Source organism: Lactuca sativa, chromosome 3, assembly GCF_002870075.4.
Source record: "Lactuca sativa cultivar Salinas chromosome 3, Lsat_Salinas_v11, whole genome shotgun sequence".
Taxonomy (NCBI): domain Eukaryota; kingdom Viridiplantae; phylum Streptophyta; class Magnoliopsida; order Asterales; family Asteraceae; genus Lactuca; species Lactuca sativa.
In genome coordinates, this window is record NC_056625.2 from 81,078,388 (window position 1) to 81,094,957 (window position 16,570).

The 16,570-nt window shown below is 34.4% G+C and overlaps 1 protein-coding gene across 1 annotated transcript; it reads left to right on the plus strand.

Annotated features, from left to right (window-relative positions):
* The first annotated feature begins 6,816 nt into the window (after positions 1–6,816).
* LOC111904547 (tetraketide alpha-pyrone reductase 2) lies at positions 6,817–9,184 on the plus strand. Its single transcript, XM_023900300.3, has 6 exons — positions 6,817–7,180; positions 7,477–7,649; positions 7,844–8,032; positions 8,138–8,300; positions 8,604–8,793; positions 8,893–9,184. Exons 1-6 carry the CDS (start codon positions 7,075–7,077, stop codon positions 9,044–9,046), a joined length of 975 nt encoding a protein of 324 aa, XP_023756068.1. The 5' UTR covers positions 6,817–7,074; the 3' UTR covers positions 9,047–9,184.
* Positions 9,185–16,570: the final 7,386 nt, after the last annotated feature.

Sequence of the window (16,570 nt, forward strand, 5' to 3'; positions counted from 1 at the left end):
CAGTAGGACACTATGTGTCATGGGTCGAGTTTCTTCAAATCCAAGCTTGTGCATACGATGCACTCGACCATATCAATCCAAAAACCCCACGTCCTGCTAGCATTGATGAAGCTACATGGGACCGATTGGATGCCATTGTCAAACAGTGGATTTATGCTACAATTTCACCAGAACTCGCACAGATCATCCTGAATCCTAACGCTACATCCCAAGATATATGGACCTGATTGTCTGAAATATTTCAAGATAACAGAGCAACTTGTGCTGTATAACTGGAGGAACAATTCACTAGCACACATCTTGATGCCTTTGCCAATATCATTGAATATTATGTCTGTTTGAAAAACCTTGATGATTAATTAGCTAATTTTGGTAATCCTGTTTCTGAACAAAAGATGGTAGTTTAACTCGTATCCGGTCTTACAAAGAACGATTATGACATGATTTCCACCATCATTCAACAATAAGATCCCCTTCCAAGCTTAAATAAAGCCCTAATCTCATATGATTTTGGAAGAAACCCGCAGAGCTAAACAGAAAACCACCTTCCCACAATCTCTTGTTACACAAACTTCCACATCTCAAACTTCTACTTATTCTCCCACCAAAAACAACACTAATGGTCGCAATAATTTATGTACTGAGTATAGTGGAGACCACGACACTTTTTGTAGCAGTTTTAGAGGAAAAGCTTATCGTGGACGGGGTCATGGCTACCTAGGAAAAGGACGTGGTCGATCCAACTATACATAGCCAAACCCATGGCAATAGGAAACCTTTATCTAGCAAGCTAGTTGACATCACCACCATGACCACACCTGACGGTATAGCAACCACTCAGCCAACCGTGCCTACTTGGTCTGACTCCTTCTCAGCTTCAGAATCGATAACAGCATACCCCTCCCTAGGACAAATAAAATAGCTTCAAATAACTTGCAAGGTGTCCCTATGGAACCTATGGGCCATATCAATACTTTCTATACAATGCAGCTTCAACCTTCTGACAATACTTAGTACATGGACATAGCTGGTTCCGCTACACATCTCACCAATGACTCTTGTATGTTATCTAATGTATCTACCTTAAGTAAACATCGTTCTATCTTATTAGGTAATGACAATAATATTACAATTCAAATTCATGGTTCCTCCACTATTCCTTCTCTCAATCGTTCATATATTTTAAACAATGTTTATCATGTTCCAACTATAATAAAAAAAAAACTATCCATTTGAAAATTTAGTTGTGACCATGATATCTCTATAGAATTTGATCATTTTGGTTTTTTCCTTGAAGGATCTCAACACGAAGCAGCTTCTCATGAGATGCAACGGTCTGGTGACCTTACCTGTTTCCTCTTCCTTCAAGGACCTCATCCGTACCAGTCGCTTTTTATACAATTTCTCTTTCAACATGGCACCATCGGCTCGATCACCCCAGATCTGTAGTGTTTGATTTTCTTTTTTCTATCAATTTCCATTTAGTATTTGTTAGATAAAGGTGTCTAAACTCATAACTAAATTGGTATACTCTTGTAATTAGAAGCAAAGTCCTTTTAGGTTTGCCCTCATAACCAAGAATAGCAAGAAATGGTATTAGGAAAGAAAAGGATAATTTATTAGATTATTATGTGTTTAATAAGCTAATTGGAAATTATGGGAAAATGGTTTGTTAATATAATATATAATTAATATATTAATTGGAAATAGATAGTTGATTTGTTGATTAATTGTGTGATTAATAAATTAATATGAGATCAGTTGTTAGATAATTAGTTTTGTTAATTTATATGATTAATAAATTAATGTGAAATCAATTAGATTGATTAAATATTAATCAAAAGTAATATGGAATTAACTCATGATTAATTGGAATTAATTAAAGGTACAATGGGTGAATTGTAATTATTCAATAGTTGAACAAAAGAGGCAATTCTAGAACCATCCAAGCATGGGCAGTTTTGGGAGATCTTCTAGGGTTTCTGGAAGTCTCTTGGTTGCATAAAAGAAAATGATTTGAATTAAGATTAAATATATTATTTAATTAATTCAAATCTTGTTTTGTCTGCAAGTTACCAAAACTATAAATAGGACCCCTTGGCTTGTAAATATCACTCATGACATTACCTATAAGCATATAAACGAAATTTCCCTCATATATCCTCTACCCTCCTTATTCTAGGGTTTCTAGTTTTGGGTGTGAGCCATTAGAAGCATCATCCCTTTGGTACTAACTTTCTAAGACCAACAAACACAAGTGATTGCAGTGATTTATTTTCTACAACAAATCAAAGGTATGTAACCCCAATTCATGTATTTTTATTACATTAGGGTTTCATTAGGGTTCATGATAGTTTTTTTGTTCATAGTATGTTACATTCAAAGTGTTATGACATAGATCTCTTAGGTAGCATGTGCCCTAAAGTGTTAAGTGAAATTCTGCTAGCACATGGTTTTGTAACCTATAAAACCCACCATTAATAAACTCAAACATAATGAATCATGTAATGCCTGTTCTTTAGGCAAACATTGTCTTTTATAGTTTTTATTATCTTAGACTATTACTTATTCTCCATTTGATATTATTCATGCTGACTTATGGACATCACCACTTGCTTATTTAGTCTTGCTTGATGATTTTGCTCATTTCAGCTGGACATTTACACTTAAATCAAAATCCTAAGTTTCTCAATTTTCTTGAAATTTCACAAATACATCCAAACCCACTTTTACAAACAAATAAAAAACCCATAGCGTGATGATGTCCGTGAGTTTAACAACACATCTTTCCATCAGTTATGCATCACTCGTTGAATCCAATTCTGGTTTTTGTGTCCTTATACCTCCCCTCAAAATGGAAAATAAGAACGCATTATCCAAACCATTAATAACATGATCCGTACAAACCTCATTCAAGCATCTATCCCTTTTTCTTACTAGAACTATGTTCTCTCTCTTTCTCTCTCTCTCTCTCTCTCCCTCTCTCTCTCTCTCAACCTACCTACTAAATATTTTACCATCCACCATCATTTGCAACAAAACTCCCACTAAAATACTCTATAATCGAAAGCTTATCAACATCTTCTTACCTTTGGGTGCTTATGTTATCTGAACCTTTCCTCCACCACCCCTCATAAACTCGCCCTCAATCTACATTATGCTTATTACTAGGATACCCGCCAAATCATTGTGGCTATCTTTGTCACTCCATCTAAAAAAAACAATTCATAGTTTCTCGCCATGTTATATTCGATGAGAATACCTTTCATTTCTCAAATCGGACCCCTCTCCTCCCCTCTCTTATGACTTTATGAATGTCATACCACCTTCACCATACAATATTTATCATTCCACACAACACTCTCCCCCTCCTATCCCGTCGATCCAAATCGGTATCCCCTCTCCCACGTCTTCTTCCCCTACCACCTCTTCATCACCTTTTCAATCGCCTCTAAACTCACCCATGGCTAATTCACCACTGACCTCCCCACCCTCCCTTCCTTAATACCAAACTCACCTATACCAACCACTACCACCTTCACTTCTAATCTTCCTATGCAAACTCTTCTCAAAAGGTGGAATTATCAAACCTAAACATCGTTTCTCTCTTTATACTCAACAAATCTCTCATATTCCTTCCAATCATAAAGTCGCTTTACGTGATCAAAATTGGAATGATGTCATACTAAGTGAGTTTAACGCTTTACATAAACAAGATACATGGGATTTGGTACCACGTCCCACCGATGAAAATATCATGCGTTGTCGTTGGATTTTTCGACATAAATCCATGCAAACGGAACCCTTAAATGGTATAAAGAACGATTGGTCGTACATGGAAACTATCAGATTGAAGGCATTGACTGTGCTGACACTCTCAGTCTTGTGGTTAAACCTACAACAATACACACGATACTCAGTATTATAATGGGTCGGAATTCGCAAATACATAAACTAGATGTTAAATACATTTTCCTACATGACGATCTCAAGGAAACAATGTACATACATCGACCGCCTGGGCTATTTAACCAATCATATCCGTACCACATGTGCAAACTATGGAAATCCCTATATGGTCTAAAAAAAGCCATGCGGGCTTGGTATCAACGGTTTGCCAATTATCTTTTACGCCTTCATTTCATTTACAGCAAATGTGATAATTCCTTGTTGATTTTTTGTCGCCAACATGAGTATGCCTAGTTTCTTCTCTACATAGATGATATTGTCCTCATCACTTCTTCTTATGCTCTCAAAGACAAGATTATTGGTGCTCTTAAAACCGAAGTTTCTTCTCTACGTAGATGATATTGTCCTCATCACTTCTTCTTATCCAACAATATGTTCCAAACTCAACAAAAGTACATGGAAGAAATTTTACATCGGGCCAATATGTCTAACTCTAAATCCATCGCTACTTCCATAGACACAAACTCCAAATTCATTGCTACCGACGGTTCTCTTTTCACCGACCCTACTCTCTATCGCGGTTTATTCAATATGTCACGTTTACAAGACTCGAAATTGCTTATGTCGTTCAACAAATATGTTTATTCATGTATGCCCCACGAGATTCCCATTTTAATCCAATCAAGCGTGTTTTAAGATATTTCAAGGGTACACTTGACCTTAGACTTCATATTTATCCATCTTAATCATCATAACTTATCTATTACACTGATGTTGACTGGGGAGGCTGTCCGGACACCCATCGCTCAACATCGGGTTATTACGTATTCCTGGGAGACAACCTCATATCTTGGTCTGCTAAATGACAACCTACTCTTTCTCGATCAAGTGTTGAAGATGAATATCGGGGTTTAGCCAATGTGGTTGCTGAAACATGTTGGCTAAGAAATCTTTTGCATGAACTTTACACACCATTAAAGCAAGCAACTTTGGTTTCTTTGACAATGTTTCCGTTGTCTATCTTTCGGGTAATCTAATCCATCATCAATAGACAAAACATATTCAAATGGACATTCATTTTGTTCGGGAAAAGTAGCTCTTGGTAACATATGTGTCATGCACGTTCCTTCCGCTTTCCAATATGCATATATCTTCACCAAAGGTCTCCCTCGTCAATTGTTTCTTGACTTCACATCTAGTTTGAGCATTCGGCCACCTCCAGCTCCAACTGAGGAAGGCTATTATTATTATTATTATTATTATTATTATTATTATTATTATTATTATTATTATATATTGTGCGAATATTGTATGCTATAAGAATTACTAAGAGAATAAGTTGTTTAGCAATTCGAATAATCGTCATTTTCATGCATTCTCGTTAATTATTATTTATTTTTGTTCTCACACATCGTTTTTCACTCATTTTCATTTTGACAGAATACGACCCAATAAACATTCTGACATGACAGAAATGAGAATAATAATAATAAGTGTATAATAACCTTATAGACGATTTAATTAGTGAGAATATGTGTTAATGGCAATAGTTATGTAAGATTGAACGTATTCGCATTGCTAAACAACTTATTCTCTTAATAATTTTCATAGCATACGATATCCGCACAATAATTAGTTAGAATAGAATAGCCTAACTCTATATATATATATATATATATATATATATATATATATATATATATATATATATATATATATATTATCCTTTCTTAATTTGCAGGGATTCTATTGCAATTGTATTATATATACGTGTTTATTGAACGAGAAGGATAAACACTTTTTACCAAATACCAATCTTTAGTTTAATATTAAATATCATTTGCAAACATTTCAAATATGTAAAGGAGTTGGCCTACTTGGCTTGCAAAGTGAAGTATGTGCAATAGAGAAGATATTGAAAGGCCCTATGGTGGGTGGTCTTTATGGTTTTTAAATCCATCAGGTTTGAAAAATAGTGTATTGAATGGTCTATGTGCAGTTAGACTATACCACTATGGGTATTGTAACTGATATTATCCTTCGAAATTTGATTTTCTTAAACCGGCTAAGCGAAGTGTTTCTTAAGGTATTATTTATGTTTAAAAAGTTTCTATTAGATATTTCTGAATTTGATGTTGTGTATTTAGTATAGGAAAAAAATGTGGGTATTTTATGTACTTTTTTAATACAATTGCCATTTTTAGAAATGAAAATCATCGGTAAAAATGCTTTGTAATCTGTCCGCAAAACCATTGTTAAATGAATTTGTCACTAATTTGTTACCACAATATCCATTAGTAATCTGCTACTAATCAGCAAAATCTTTCGGCAAATTAGGTCGTATCTGTCAAAAACTTCATCACAAAAATTATCCGACAACAATATACCTATGAATTAGGATCCATTGGAGCCCCGTTAGCAGCGGATTAGCAACGGTTTGGGCCTTCGGTAACTAATGACCCTGTTTGATTATATAAATAAAAATACAAGGTACATTTAAAAAAAAACAATAGCCTTATGCCATGTAATAAGTATAAAAGAAGCAAATATTTGGATAACAATGTGACTATATATGATATTCCTCATTTTTGTTTTGATTGCATACAATAAATCTTTAAACCTAATATGCATCTATACAAAAATAAATTAATTAAAAAAACCTATTATTGCCTGTTTAACATATAATATCCGGTAATAATAATATCTTCATACAAATTATTGAGCTTATATATTTATTTTGTACAATTAAAACCATACTAACAAATTTATCAAGTGAACATCAATTACAAGACAGTTTTTTGCAATTTCAACAATTTGGTATCATTCAAAGCACCATTGGACATTGATATATCACCAAATACTAATAATAGAAAACACAACCCACATGACACCCCGACCTTTTCTACACTTAACTTGCCAAATACCAAAAACTCACCTGCTTACCACCAACAACCATATTCAACCGATAGTACAACTACTACTGCGCAAGATACAAACAAATGTAACATGATATCTTAGTACTAGATACTCGGTGTACAACTCTTTGTAAATGACATTTGTGCCCCTTTGCGCCGCCTTAATATTTGCCCAAAACGACACACTCTCTTTGAATCTCAACATATAAAGTTGCAGGCTGCAATCGCACAAGTACCAGACGACGGCGATATGCCGGAATATTGTGTGACTGGCGGCACCGGATTCATAGCAGCGTACCTCGTCAAGGCGTTGCTTGAACAAGGCCATACTGTTCGAACCACTGTCAGAGATCCAGGTACTTCATAGTTCATATATATATATATATATATATATATATATATATATATATATATATATATATATATATATATATATATTATCAAGAACACAAGGTTTTACAAAAAAAATAATAAATAATAAGGCAACATTTAATTCGTTAATTAGATATTGAAGTTGTCGGAATATACGACAAGATTCAAGAACTATGACCATGTGATTGATAAGCTATTTTGTTTAAGTATGCAAGTGAACAGAAGCATATATAGCAATCTGATGATGTTTTATGCAACTTTTTCTTGCAATTTTCATTAGAAAATGTGGAGAAAGTAGGGTACTTGTTGGAGCTTGAAGGAGCCCACGATCGACTAAAGCTTATGAAGGCCAATTTGATGGAGGAAGGAAGTTTTGACCAAGCTATAGATGGTGTTGATGGTGTTTTCCACACTGCATCTCCGGTGGTTGTCCCACAAGACAACAATATCCAGGCAAATTTACCTTTAAATTAAAAATCATCAATATCAAAAACCAAAAGAAAGTTTGTACTTTTGTTATAAAGTTGCAAATTAACAAGTTGAGGTTTTATAAAGTTATTCAAAGCTCAAACTTGACTCTCATGTACAAAAATGACACTGAAACATATAACAAGATTTGGTGAACATGAAATTACTATGATTTTCAGGAAACACTAATTGATCCATGCATAAAGGGCACCATGAATGTGCTAAGCTCATGCAAGAAGGCAAAAAGTGTGAAAAGGGTAGTGCTCACGTCATCCTGCTCTTCAATAAGATACCGTTATGACGTCCAACAAGTTTCTCCTCTTAATGAATCGCATTGGAGCGACATTGACTACTGCAAAGAATACAACGTAATGCAACATTTACATATATCAGCAAACTTCAGCATAAGCCATAAACATAGTCTTCATTTATCGTCATTTAAACTCTTTATATATGTTCTTCATTACATCCAGCTTTGGTACGCATATGCAAAGACAATAGCAGAGAAAGATGCATGGGATGTAGCAAAGGAAAACGGGATCGATCTAGTTGTCGTGAACCCTTCTTATGTGGTGGGCCCATTGTTGGCACCACAACCAACGAGTACACTTCTAATGATACTGGCCTATATTACAGGTACTAAAAGAAACAATCTTGGTTACTAAATCTTGATGCATATACAAGACATGACATGATAGAATAAAACAAGACTCGTTTTCGATATTTGCGTCATATGTGAATGGGGTCATTATGATCATCATTAAAAATAGTCATAGAAAGATAACAAATGGAGTGATCCACATTATGAATAGGATAATTGTTTATTCTAGAAAATTGAGATGTTCTTTATGCAATGTTTGGAAGAACAAAGGGTTTTCTGTAACGAAAAGCAAGGTACGATGGATAAGATATTGTGTTTCACAAACACTTTCATATCAGGAACAGTAGGGGAATACCCGAACACAACAGTAGGATTTGTGCACATAGAAGACGTTGTAGCTGCTCATATTTTAGCAATGGAGGAAAAAGAGGCTGAAGGTAGACTCATATGTTCAAGCACAGTGGCTCACTGGTCTGAAGTTATTCAGATGCTTAAATCAAAATACCCATTTTATCCATATATAGACAAGTAAGCACACATGACATACATCTCTTAATTATTTTTCATGAAATCAAGTATTAGATGTTGAATGCTAGTTACTGAATTTATGTGAATGCCATTAATTAGGTGTAGCAGTCGGAAAGGGGACGACAACCCACATAGCATGGATAGCAGCAAGATATTACAACTGGGGTTACCTCCATTTAAATCACTTGAGCAAATGTTTGATGACTGCATCAAAAGTTTTCAAAAGAAGGGATTTCTGGAAGTTTCATCATAATTAATAAAATAAGAATTTCCTATAAAGGTCATATTGATGTTGATTTCTTGGTATATGAAGTCACGGAATCTTCGTAGTTGATGTAAAAAGGATTATATTTAAGAACATAAAAGACTAATATTAATAATTGTTGCTACATGGCCTTCCGGATGCCTCATAGCGAATTGGATGCACAATCTGAATGGCACGCTGCAAAAGATAGACACACATTAGGTTAGAAAACGATACCAAGGGACGGACTCCGGTATTGCTCTCTAATGCCTAAATTAGATGTTAGTTAGAAGTGTAGTAAAATTGCTTAAGATGAAATGTTCTGCCTTTACCGATGTGCGTTGAGGTTCTTATATACAGGTGGGATAGTCCGGGTTCTTGAACCTTTAACCGGGTGGTGCTTTTGTCCACAGGTTTGCATAATACGAGTGATTTTCTTGTCATAATATAATTCTTCTCGGTTTGCTTTTGATTAGGCTAGCCGACCTGATAAGCCCATGGCTTATCATGCCAAACTGAACTGTTTTTAGTGATGCGTATAGTCTTTGTGTATGGGCTAACCCTCATACACAATTAAGCCCCCCAGCCCAATTTGTTAAAGGCTGTTGGTAAACTGTTTTTAATAATTGGGTTTTGAAATGGCTTAGGTATTGAAGCGTCCTGCATTGATTTCACGTGACCGCTTAGTCTTTTGGTTTATCAGCGGTTGATATTGCCGCCTAATTCATCCATGTAAATGCCCATCACATCTGTTGTTCCCCCATTACTTCGTCAGTTATTCTTTTTACTCTTGCTACTTCACCTTCTTTCTTAAAGAATATTTCGCTCTGCTATGCCTATGTTAACTTCAACTGTTACTCGCGACCGTTTGGCTTAAATTTCCAAGAAGCATCATCTTGTCGATGAAGACGTTGTTTCAATCCCCAGTAGTGTCGCTACAATCAATCATCCTCCTTCTAGTAAGATCGTTTTTTACCTTTACTACTCTGAGGCATGTTTAAGGGTTCATCCTTCTTCCTTTTTGGGCAAATTATTAAAGCCAATAGGATTCATACATGTCAACTCAAGCCCAACTCCATATCCAATACAATTTGCTTTCGGTTGTTGTGGCATGCTTCTCATGTTATTCCCACCGTCAATTTGTTTCAATATTTCTTCCGGATTTGTAGTAGTGGTTCTTGGTTTTACTTCGGTTGTCGGGGGAGAAGTTTCTTAGAAGGTCTTCTTGAGTCTATTAAATGCTATGATATTATTTTTGACCTTAGGGTCAATATGTAAAGATGCAAACAAATACACGAATATTCTATGATATTATTGTTGACCTTAGTTTTTACAGGGGAAGCTTCCAAACTATATATATATACACGGTGCCTTTGGGGAGGCAAGGCAACGGTTGACGTAAATGTTAGTGTATATTGTAGATTATCCCACCTTATACATTGAGCATTGTATAGTCTAGGCCCATGGTCATATATGTACATGTATTTAATCTCTAGTAACTCTCATTTGAATTCAAGGAAATCATTCCTCAAAATGGTATCAGAGCATTATTCCAATATTGCTTAAAATATCTCCTATTTTCTCTCATTTTCCTTCTTTCTCATTTTCTCGCACCCATGGCTCCTTCATACTGACTACAAAAACCCTAAAATTTCTTCATCCTTATCCTTCGGTGTTCATCATGGGTGATTCAGGAGCAACCAGAGTTATTCTCTACCCATTGTGAAGCATGTGATGCCCTTATCATATTGATCCAACATATGACGATCCGACTCAAAAACCAACCAATTGAACCTGACTAGAAGAAGGTAGATGTAGTGGTCAAAATGTAGCTCTACTCGACCCTTTCTTAACACGATTCATATAACAAATGCTTAGGCTCATCAAGTGTGGCTAAATATTGGAAATATTTAGTTTCACGACATATGAAATGTATATTTGACCACATAAATATTATTTTAAGTAATCTCAAATATGTTTTGGTTGTAGTTCAACATTTTCTAGCATTTTAGCCACTAACTCGCCACATATTTGTTGGTAATTTTAGTGTTATCAACATATTTTAGTGTAGTTATTAATATTGAGATAGGTTGAGCTATATATATTCACCGAGGCTCATAGTGCGGGATTCACACTCAGGGTGATAAATGTGAACTCATGAATACGGGGGTCAGAGCGTAGCGCCCTGGGTACAAGGGTTCCAAGGGGCAACGCTCCTAGTGGGGTCCAAGGGGCAGAGCCCCTAGCAGTTATGTCTATATCTGGAAGGAGTCCAAACATGCAAATGATGGGTTTTAAGCATAACAAACAATCTTATGTGTGCATGCAACCATATATAAATTGATCTATGTTTTCTTTAATTGAACATACAAATTGAACAACGTAGTAAAAACCCTAGTACACTAGTATATAATCAAAATACACAATTAGGGTTAAGAAAAATCATACCTCAATTGTTATATAGTAATAACAATGAAAACCTTGTGTTGTTAAAGCCTTGAGAGCAAGCGCAACAAATGTTGTGCCTCTAATGGTTCACACCCAACACTAGCAAAGGAAGTTGATAAAGAAGAAGGAGAGAGGATGAAATTTTCAGCCTAACCTTCTATAGAATCAGTTGGCCAAAAATCAAAGGGTTATGCCCTATTTATAGTGCAGTCAGGAAACACTAGATAAGCTCAAATCCATGATTATCTTAAATCGGGTAATTATCCACTTTCCTAATTATCCATTTAGGGATTATTCTAGAACCCTTAAGCCCTAAGAAACCGTCCATGGCTCTATGGAGGGTTCTAGATTGCCTCTTGCTCAACCATTAAACAATTACAATTCAGTCATTATACTATTAATTAATTCCTTTAATCCCAAATTTAATTCCAATTAATTTCTGATTAAATATTAGTTAAATATTACTATTTCTAATTAATATATTATTCTCATAATATATTAACAAATCATTTATTTCAATTTATTAATCAAATAATAAATTCAACCACTTTCTCCAAAAAAATCATCCTGTCCAATTGCTAGTTTTGAGGAAACCTAAAAGGACTGTACTACTATCAATTCAAGTATATACCAATTATAGTTATGGACTTAGACACCTAATCCAACAGCAAATTCCCTCCAAAATAGGTTCTGACATCACGATGATGTCAGATTCGGTTATGTCTAAATAACCATATTTCTAACCATTAATTGGACGCCAAAACTACATGTAACCGCCATTAACTATATTTTCCTCTTGTATAAGAACACTTTCCATGTTCCAAAAAAGGGTTACGTTCTCTACACTTCAAATTTTTTCATCTGGTTCTCTTTAATTCACCAAACACAAAATAGCAAGGTACTTTCTATGCTTCAGATTTAGAAACTGCCTGAGTTACAAATTTTTATTCTTGGATTATCTCAAATCTGATTTTGTGACACCCTAGGCTATAGGGTCGAAATAATAGATTTTGAAAAGTGATTGTAATCACGATCCTAGGAATTATCCAAGTATATTGGTATTCTCAAGACCCCAAAATCTAACAATATTCGCTTTATATTTGTGTTCCATTTACTATAAGCCAAAGAAATATGATTATAGTCAACCGATGTTGTGTTTTTAGTAAAAAAACCATATCATGATTATTGTAGTTTATAAACAGAATCGAACCAAATAGAAACCAAACCACGTCTAAAACCTCAAACCACATTTGGACGTTTTAACAAGCAAAAAATTGATCTATGCGATTTTTGGTGCAATTTTAGCCACACAAAAAAAAAGCGTGCCAACGCACACCCCAACTAAAACGATATTTAGTTTAGGCAAGCAAACAATGGGACTTTTGGTTTTGTGTTTACATGACAAGAATTACCAAACTTATCTTCTCCTATATTGAACTTAATTACATAAACATATGGTTAATTAACATGCAACTATATAATTTTGGGCACACGATATGTTGATCCAACTAATTGTATTAGTCCATAAAACTATTGGATTAGGCACAACTAGTGGTTTTACAATACAATATCTTACAATTAAACCATTATATATTATTACACATTTAGTATTACAAATTAGGAATATTGTATGTTAATTCAGCTAACCGTGTTAGTTCTTACACTAATTGAATTTGAAACGGTGATTAAATTTGCAATAATGTATCTTAGCCGTAATAACAAAAAAAAAAAGTAAAACTCAAATTCAAGTACCGTTAGCCGAATGATTAAACGTTAAAACATATCAATAATGGAAATTGTTTGGAATTCAATGAAATAATCAAATTTTGTTCATCTTAACATCATAATACCTTACCAAGAGTAATCTCAGATAAATTACCATTCCATCCCAATTGCATAACGTATTTGAATCTTATCCTTCAAAAAAAATGTGGCATCCCTACTTTTCACGGCCTGAAAATACCTTTTTTTTATCATTATTTTAAAACAGAGTATACTTTATAAATGTGGAATTTGTCCCATAATAAATATGTGAGTTGAAAGCATTTTTGTTGAGTCAATAAATATTGAATCTGATTGTGCGGTACTTCTAATAAAGAAGGTGATAGAGAAGCTTCTCTATAAAAGTTCATGTAGAAGACCCAACTTCTCTATTGAAGTTCATGTAAAAGACTCAACTTCTCTATAGAATGTCATGTATAGTTCTCTATATCGAAGGTGAAGAACCTTTGATATATCTATCTATTTTAGTGTGAACATTGAGGTTGTACTTTATGTCTTAGTCAAACTATACATTTTGGAGTTTGTGATAACACTACTATATATAGTGTTGTAGTCTTGAGTGGGTGTGTGTGTGTGTGAGAGAGAGAGAGAGAGTTCATACATTTGTACACTTGATATTACCCTCCAAAAAAAATGTGGCATCCCTACTTTTCACGGCCTGAAAATACCTTTTCTTTATCATTATTTTAAAACAGAGTATACTTTATAAATGTGGAATTTGTCCCATAATAAATATGTGAGTTAAAAGCATTTTTGTTGAGTCAATAAATATTGAATCTGATTGTGTGGTACTTCTAATAAAGAAGGTGATAGAGAAGCTTCTCTATAAAAGTTCATGTAGAAGACCCACCTTCCCTATTGAAGTTCATGTAAAAGACTCAGCTTCTCTATAGAATGTCATGTATAGTTCTCTATATCGAAGGTGAAGAACCTTTGATATATCTATCTATTTTAGTGTGAACATTGAGGTTGTACTTTATGTCTTAGTCAAACTATACATTTTGGAGTCTGTGATAACACTACTATATATAGTGTTGTAGTCTTGAGTGGGTGTGTGTGTGTGTGTGTGTGAGAGAGAGAGAGTTCGTACATTTGTACACTTGATATTACCTTCCAAACTAATTAAGCTTAGATTAAATTATTTACACCTTGTGTTGATTTCCTTATCGTTTGGTTCATGTTTGATGTTCTTAATTTCGCAATGTCATTTCCATGGGATCCTATATGTGGTATTAGAGCTTAATCTTGCAGGTTTAAGCAACTATTTCAAGAACAACTATCATATATGACAATTTGATCTCATGAATCTTACATCATTCTTCAGTGTTGTAAGTATTCTATTTTTGGAAGGAATTCTTGTTCTAGAAATCAAATTCTATTATTTGATTCATTGAAATTTGATTTTCTCTCTCCAAAACATTTTTCAGATCTTGTTTCTTATTTGAAAATTCATTTAGATTTGTTATTGATTCGTGTTTAGAAATGATTTTGTTGAAGAGATTCATATTTTGTTCATAGATTCTTTCTAGATCTCTTCAAATTCGTTTCAAATCTACTCTCTCTCTCTAGAATTCTCCTCAGGTCTATTTTCTCTCTCTTCAAATTCTGATTTCTTGTTGAAGATTTAATGGATTCTACAGATTTGTTGTTATCCTCCATTAAAGCACCTTGATTAAAGGTTACAAATCCAATTTGTAAAGTTGAAAAGGTATATTACTAACAACTTTTTAGTGCATCTTGTTTAAAGAATGCTACTGAGGTGTATAATATTTATGCTGATGAAGAGATATTTGATAATACATCTTGTAACATGTATAGCTGGTGTTTATGAGATAATAAGGGTTTAATGGAGCAATTTTGTATTATCAAAGATCATTTAAATTGGGAAAACAAATAATGGAAATTATATGTTTGTGTTCTTAAAAGTGTTGAAGATGTTCATAGTGTTCATGATGTTCTTGATGTTCAAGAAAATGAGATAACTCCAAATGCTTATGTTGAGGGGAGTTAGGTGTTTTAGAAAATTCTTGTGATTTAGAAGATTTAAACTCTGAATCTGGTGTGTCGACAAAGAATTTCAAAGCAAATCTCCTGAAGTTGTGAAAGTGTTTTGTTCAATTGGAACTCAGATTTAAACTATGGTCATTATTAGTTATATCCTGTCTACATTTATGTATACATATAAATTACATGTTTTACTGTATGATTCCCGATGTTTCGATCAACATCATCGTAATGTACTTATGGTAGTAAGTAGTAGTAGGTGTTGTACAAATGTTAAGTTACCAAAATAGAACATATATGTCAAAATATTAAGTTGATTTGGGTTACATTTATTTTAGAGGTCGTACCTTGCTTGATTTACTACTACTACTAGTTGTGAGGAAAGATGAAATAATGCCTAACACACAGTGTGAGTAGTGTAATCCCTAACTCACTAGGCTATACTAGTTTATCATATACTGAAGTGATGCACAAGGTGCCCCGCCATCTCACACATCTCGTGTGTGGCCTCTTCCGCCCTCTATTCCGCTACGACTGCCCTAGCTTCAGCCGCAAGGATTTGTTGTCTTAGGGAGACCATCTCCTCCTCTAAGGCGTGGAGGCAGTTTGTATTGTTTTCCTGATCCACTTATAGGTTCAGCATGGCATCCTTACGGTGTTCGCATTAGTATGGTTATAATAACTCATATAGGGTATTAACAAAACATTTTGGTTTATGGGCTAGAGTACACTTAAATAGTTTTCACAAAAAGATAAATCTTACTAAAACACTTATAGGTTCAGCATGGCATCCTTACGGTGTTCTTGTTCCTCGTGGGTGGGTCGAATTCGCACCCCCCCCCTAAAACATGAAAAAAAAACTTGAGAATGGGAGGGTATGAACTCACCTTGAGTGGATTTGTGGTTGTTTGAAGAGATGGTGTGAAGATTTCCAAGCCTAAACTCTTAAATGGGGTTGATGAACTCTTTGAAGATGATATTCCCCTAAGAGTTTTAACACATAATAATGGGTGCGAATATAATGAAACTAATGTAAATGTGTGTAAAAACACTAGATTAGTGAGATAAACTTACCAAAACTCTATGAATAAGCTTGGACATTTGTACCCCTTTGAAGCTTGGAATTGATTTGAGAGAAAAGGGAAGTTAACAGGAAGTAGAATGGAAAAATGGTGGGGATTTTCGGTGCTTATTCTTGTCGTGTGTATAAAGGAGAAGATGAGGTTATGTTTACTTAGATATTTGTTGGGCAATAATATATATACATGTTGGGTAAACTTTGCATGGGAAACTGATGAA

Coding starts and splice junctions, on each gene's coding strand:
- LOC111904547 (XM_023900300.3), top strand. CDS start 7,075: ATGCCGGAATATTGTGTGACTGGCGGCACCGGATTCATAGCAGCGTAC. Junction 7,181..7,476: donor AACCACTGTCAGAGATCCAG/GTACTTCATAGT, acceptor AATTTTCATTAG/AAAATGTGGAGAAAGTAGGG. Junction 8,794..8,892: donor TTTTATCCATATATAGACAA/GTAAGCACACAT, acceptor GCCATTAATTAG/GTGTAGCAGTCGGAAAGGGG.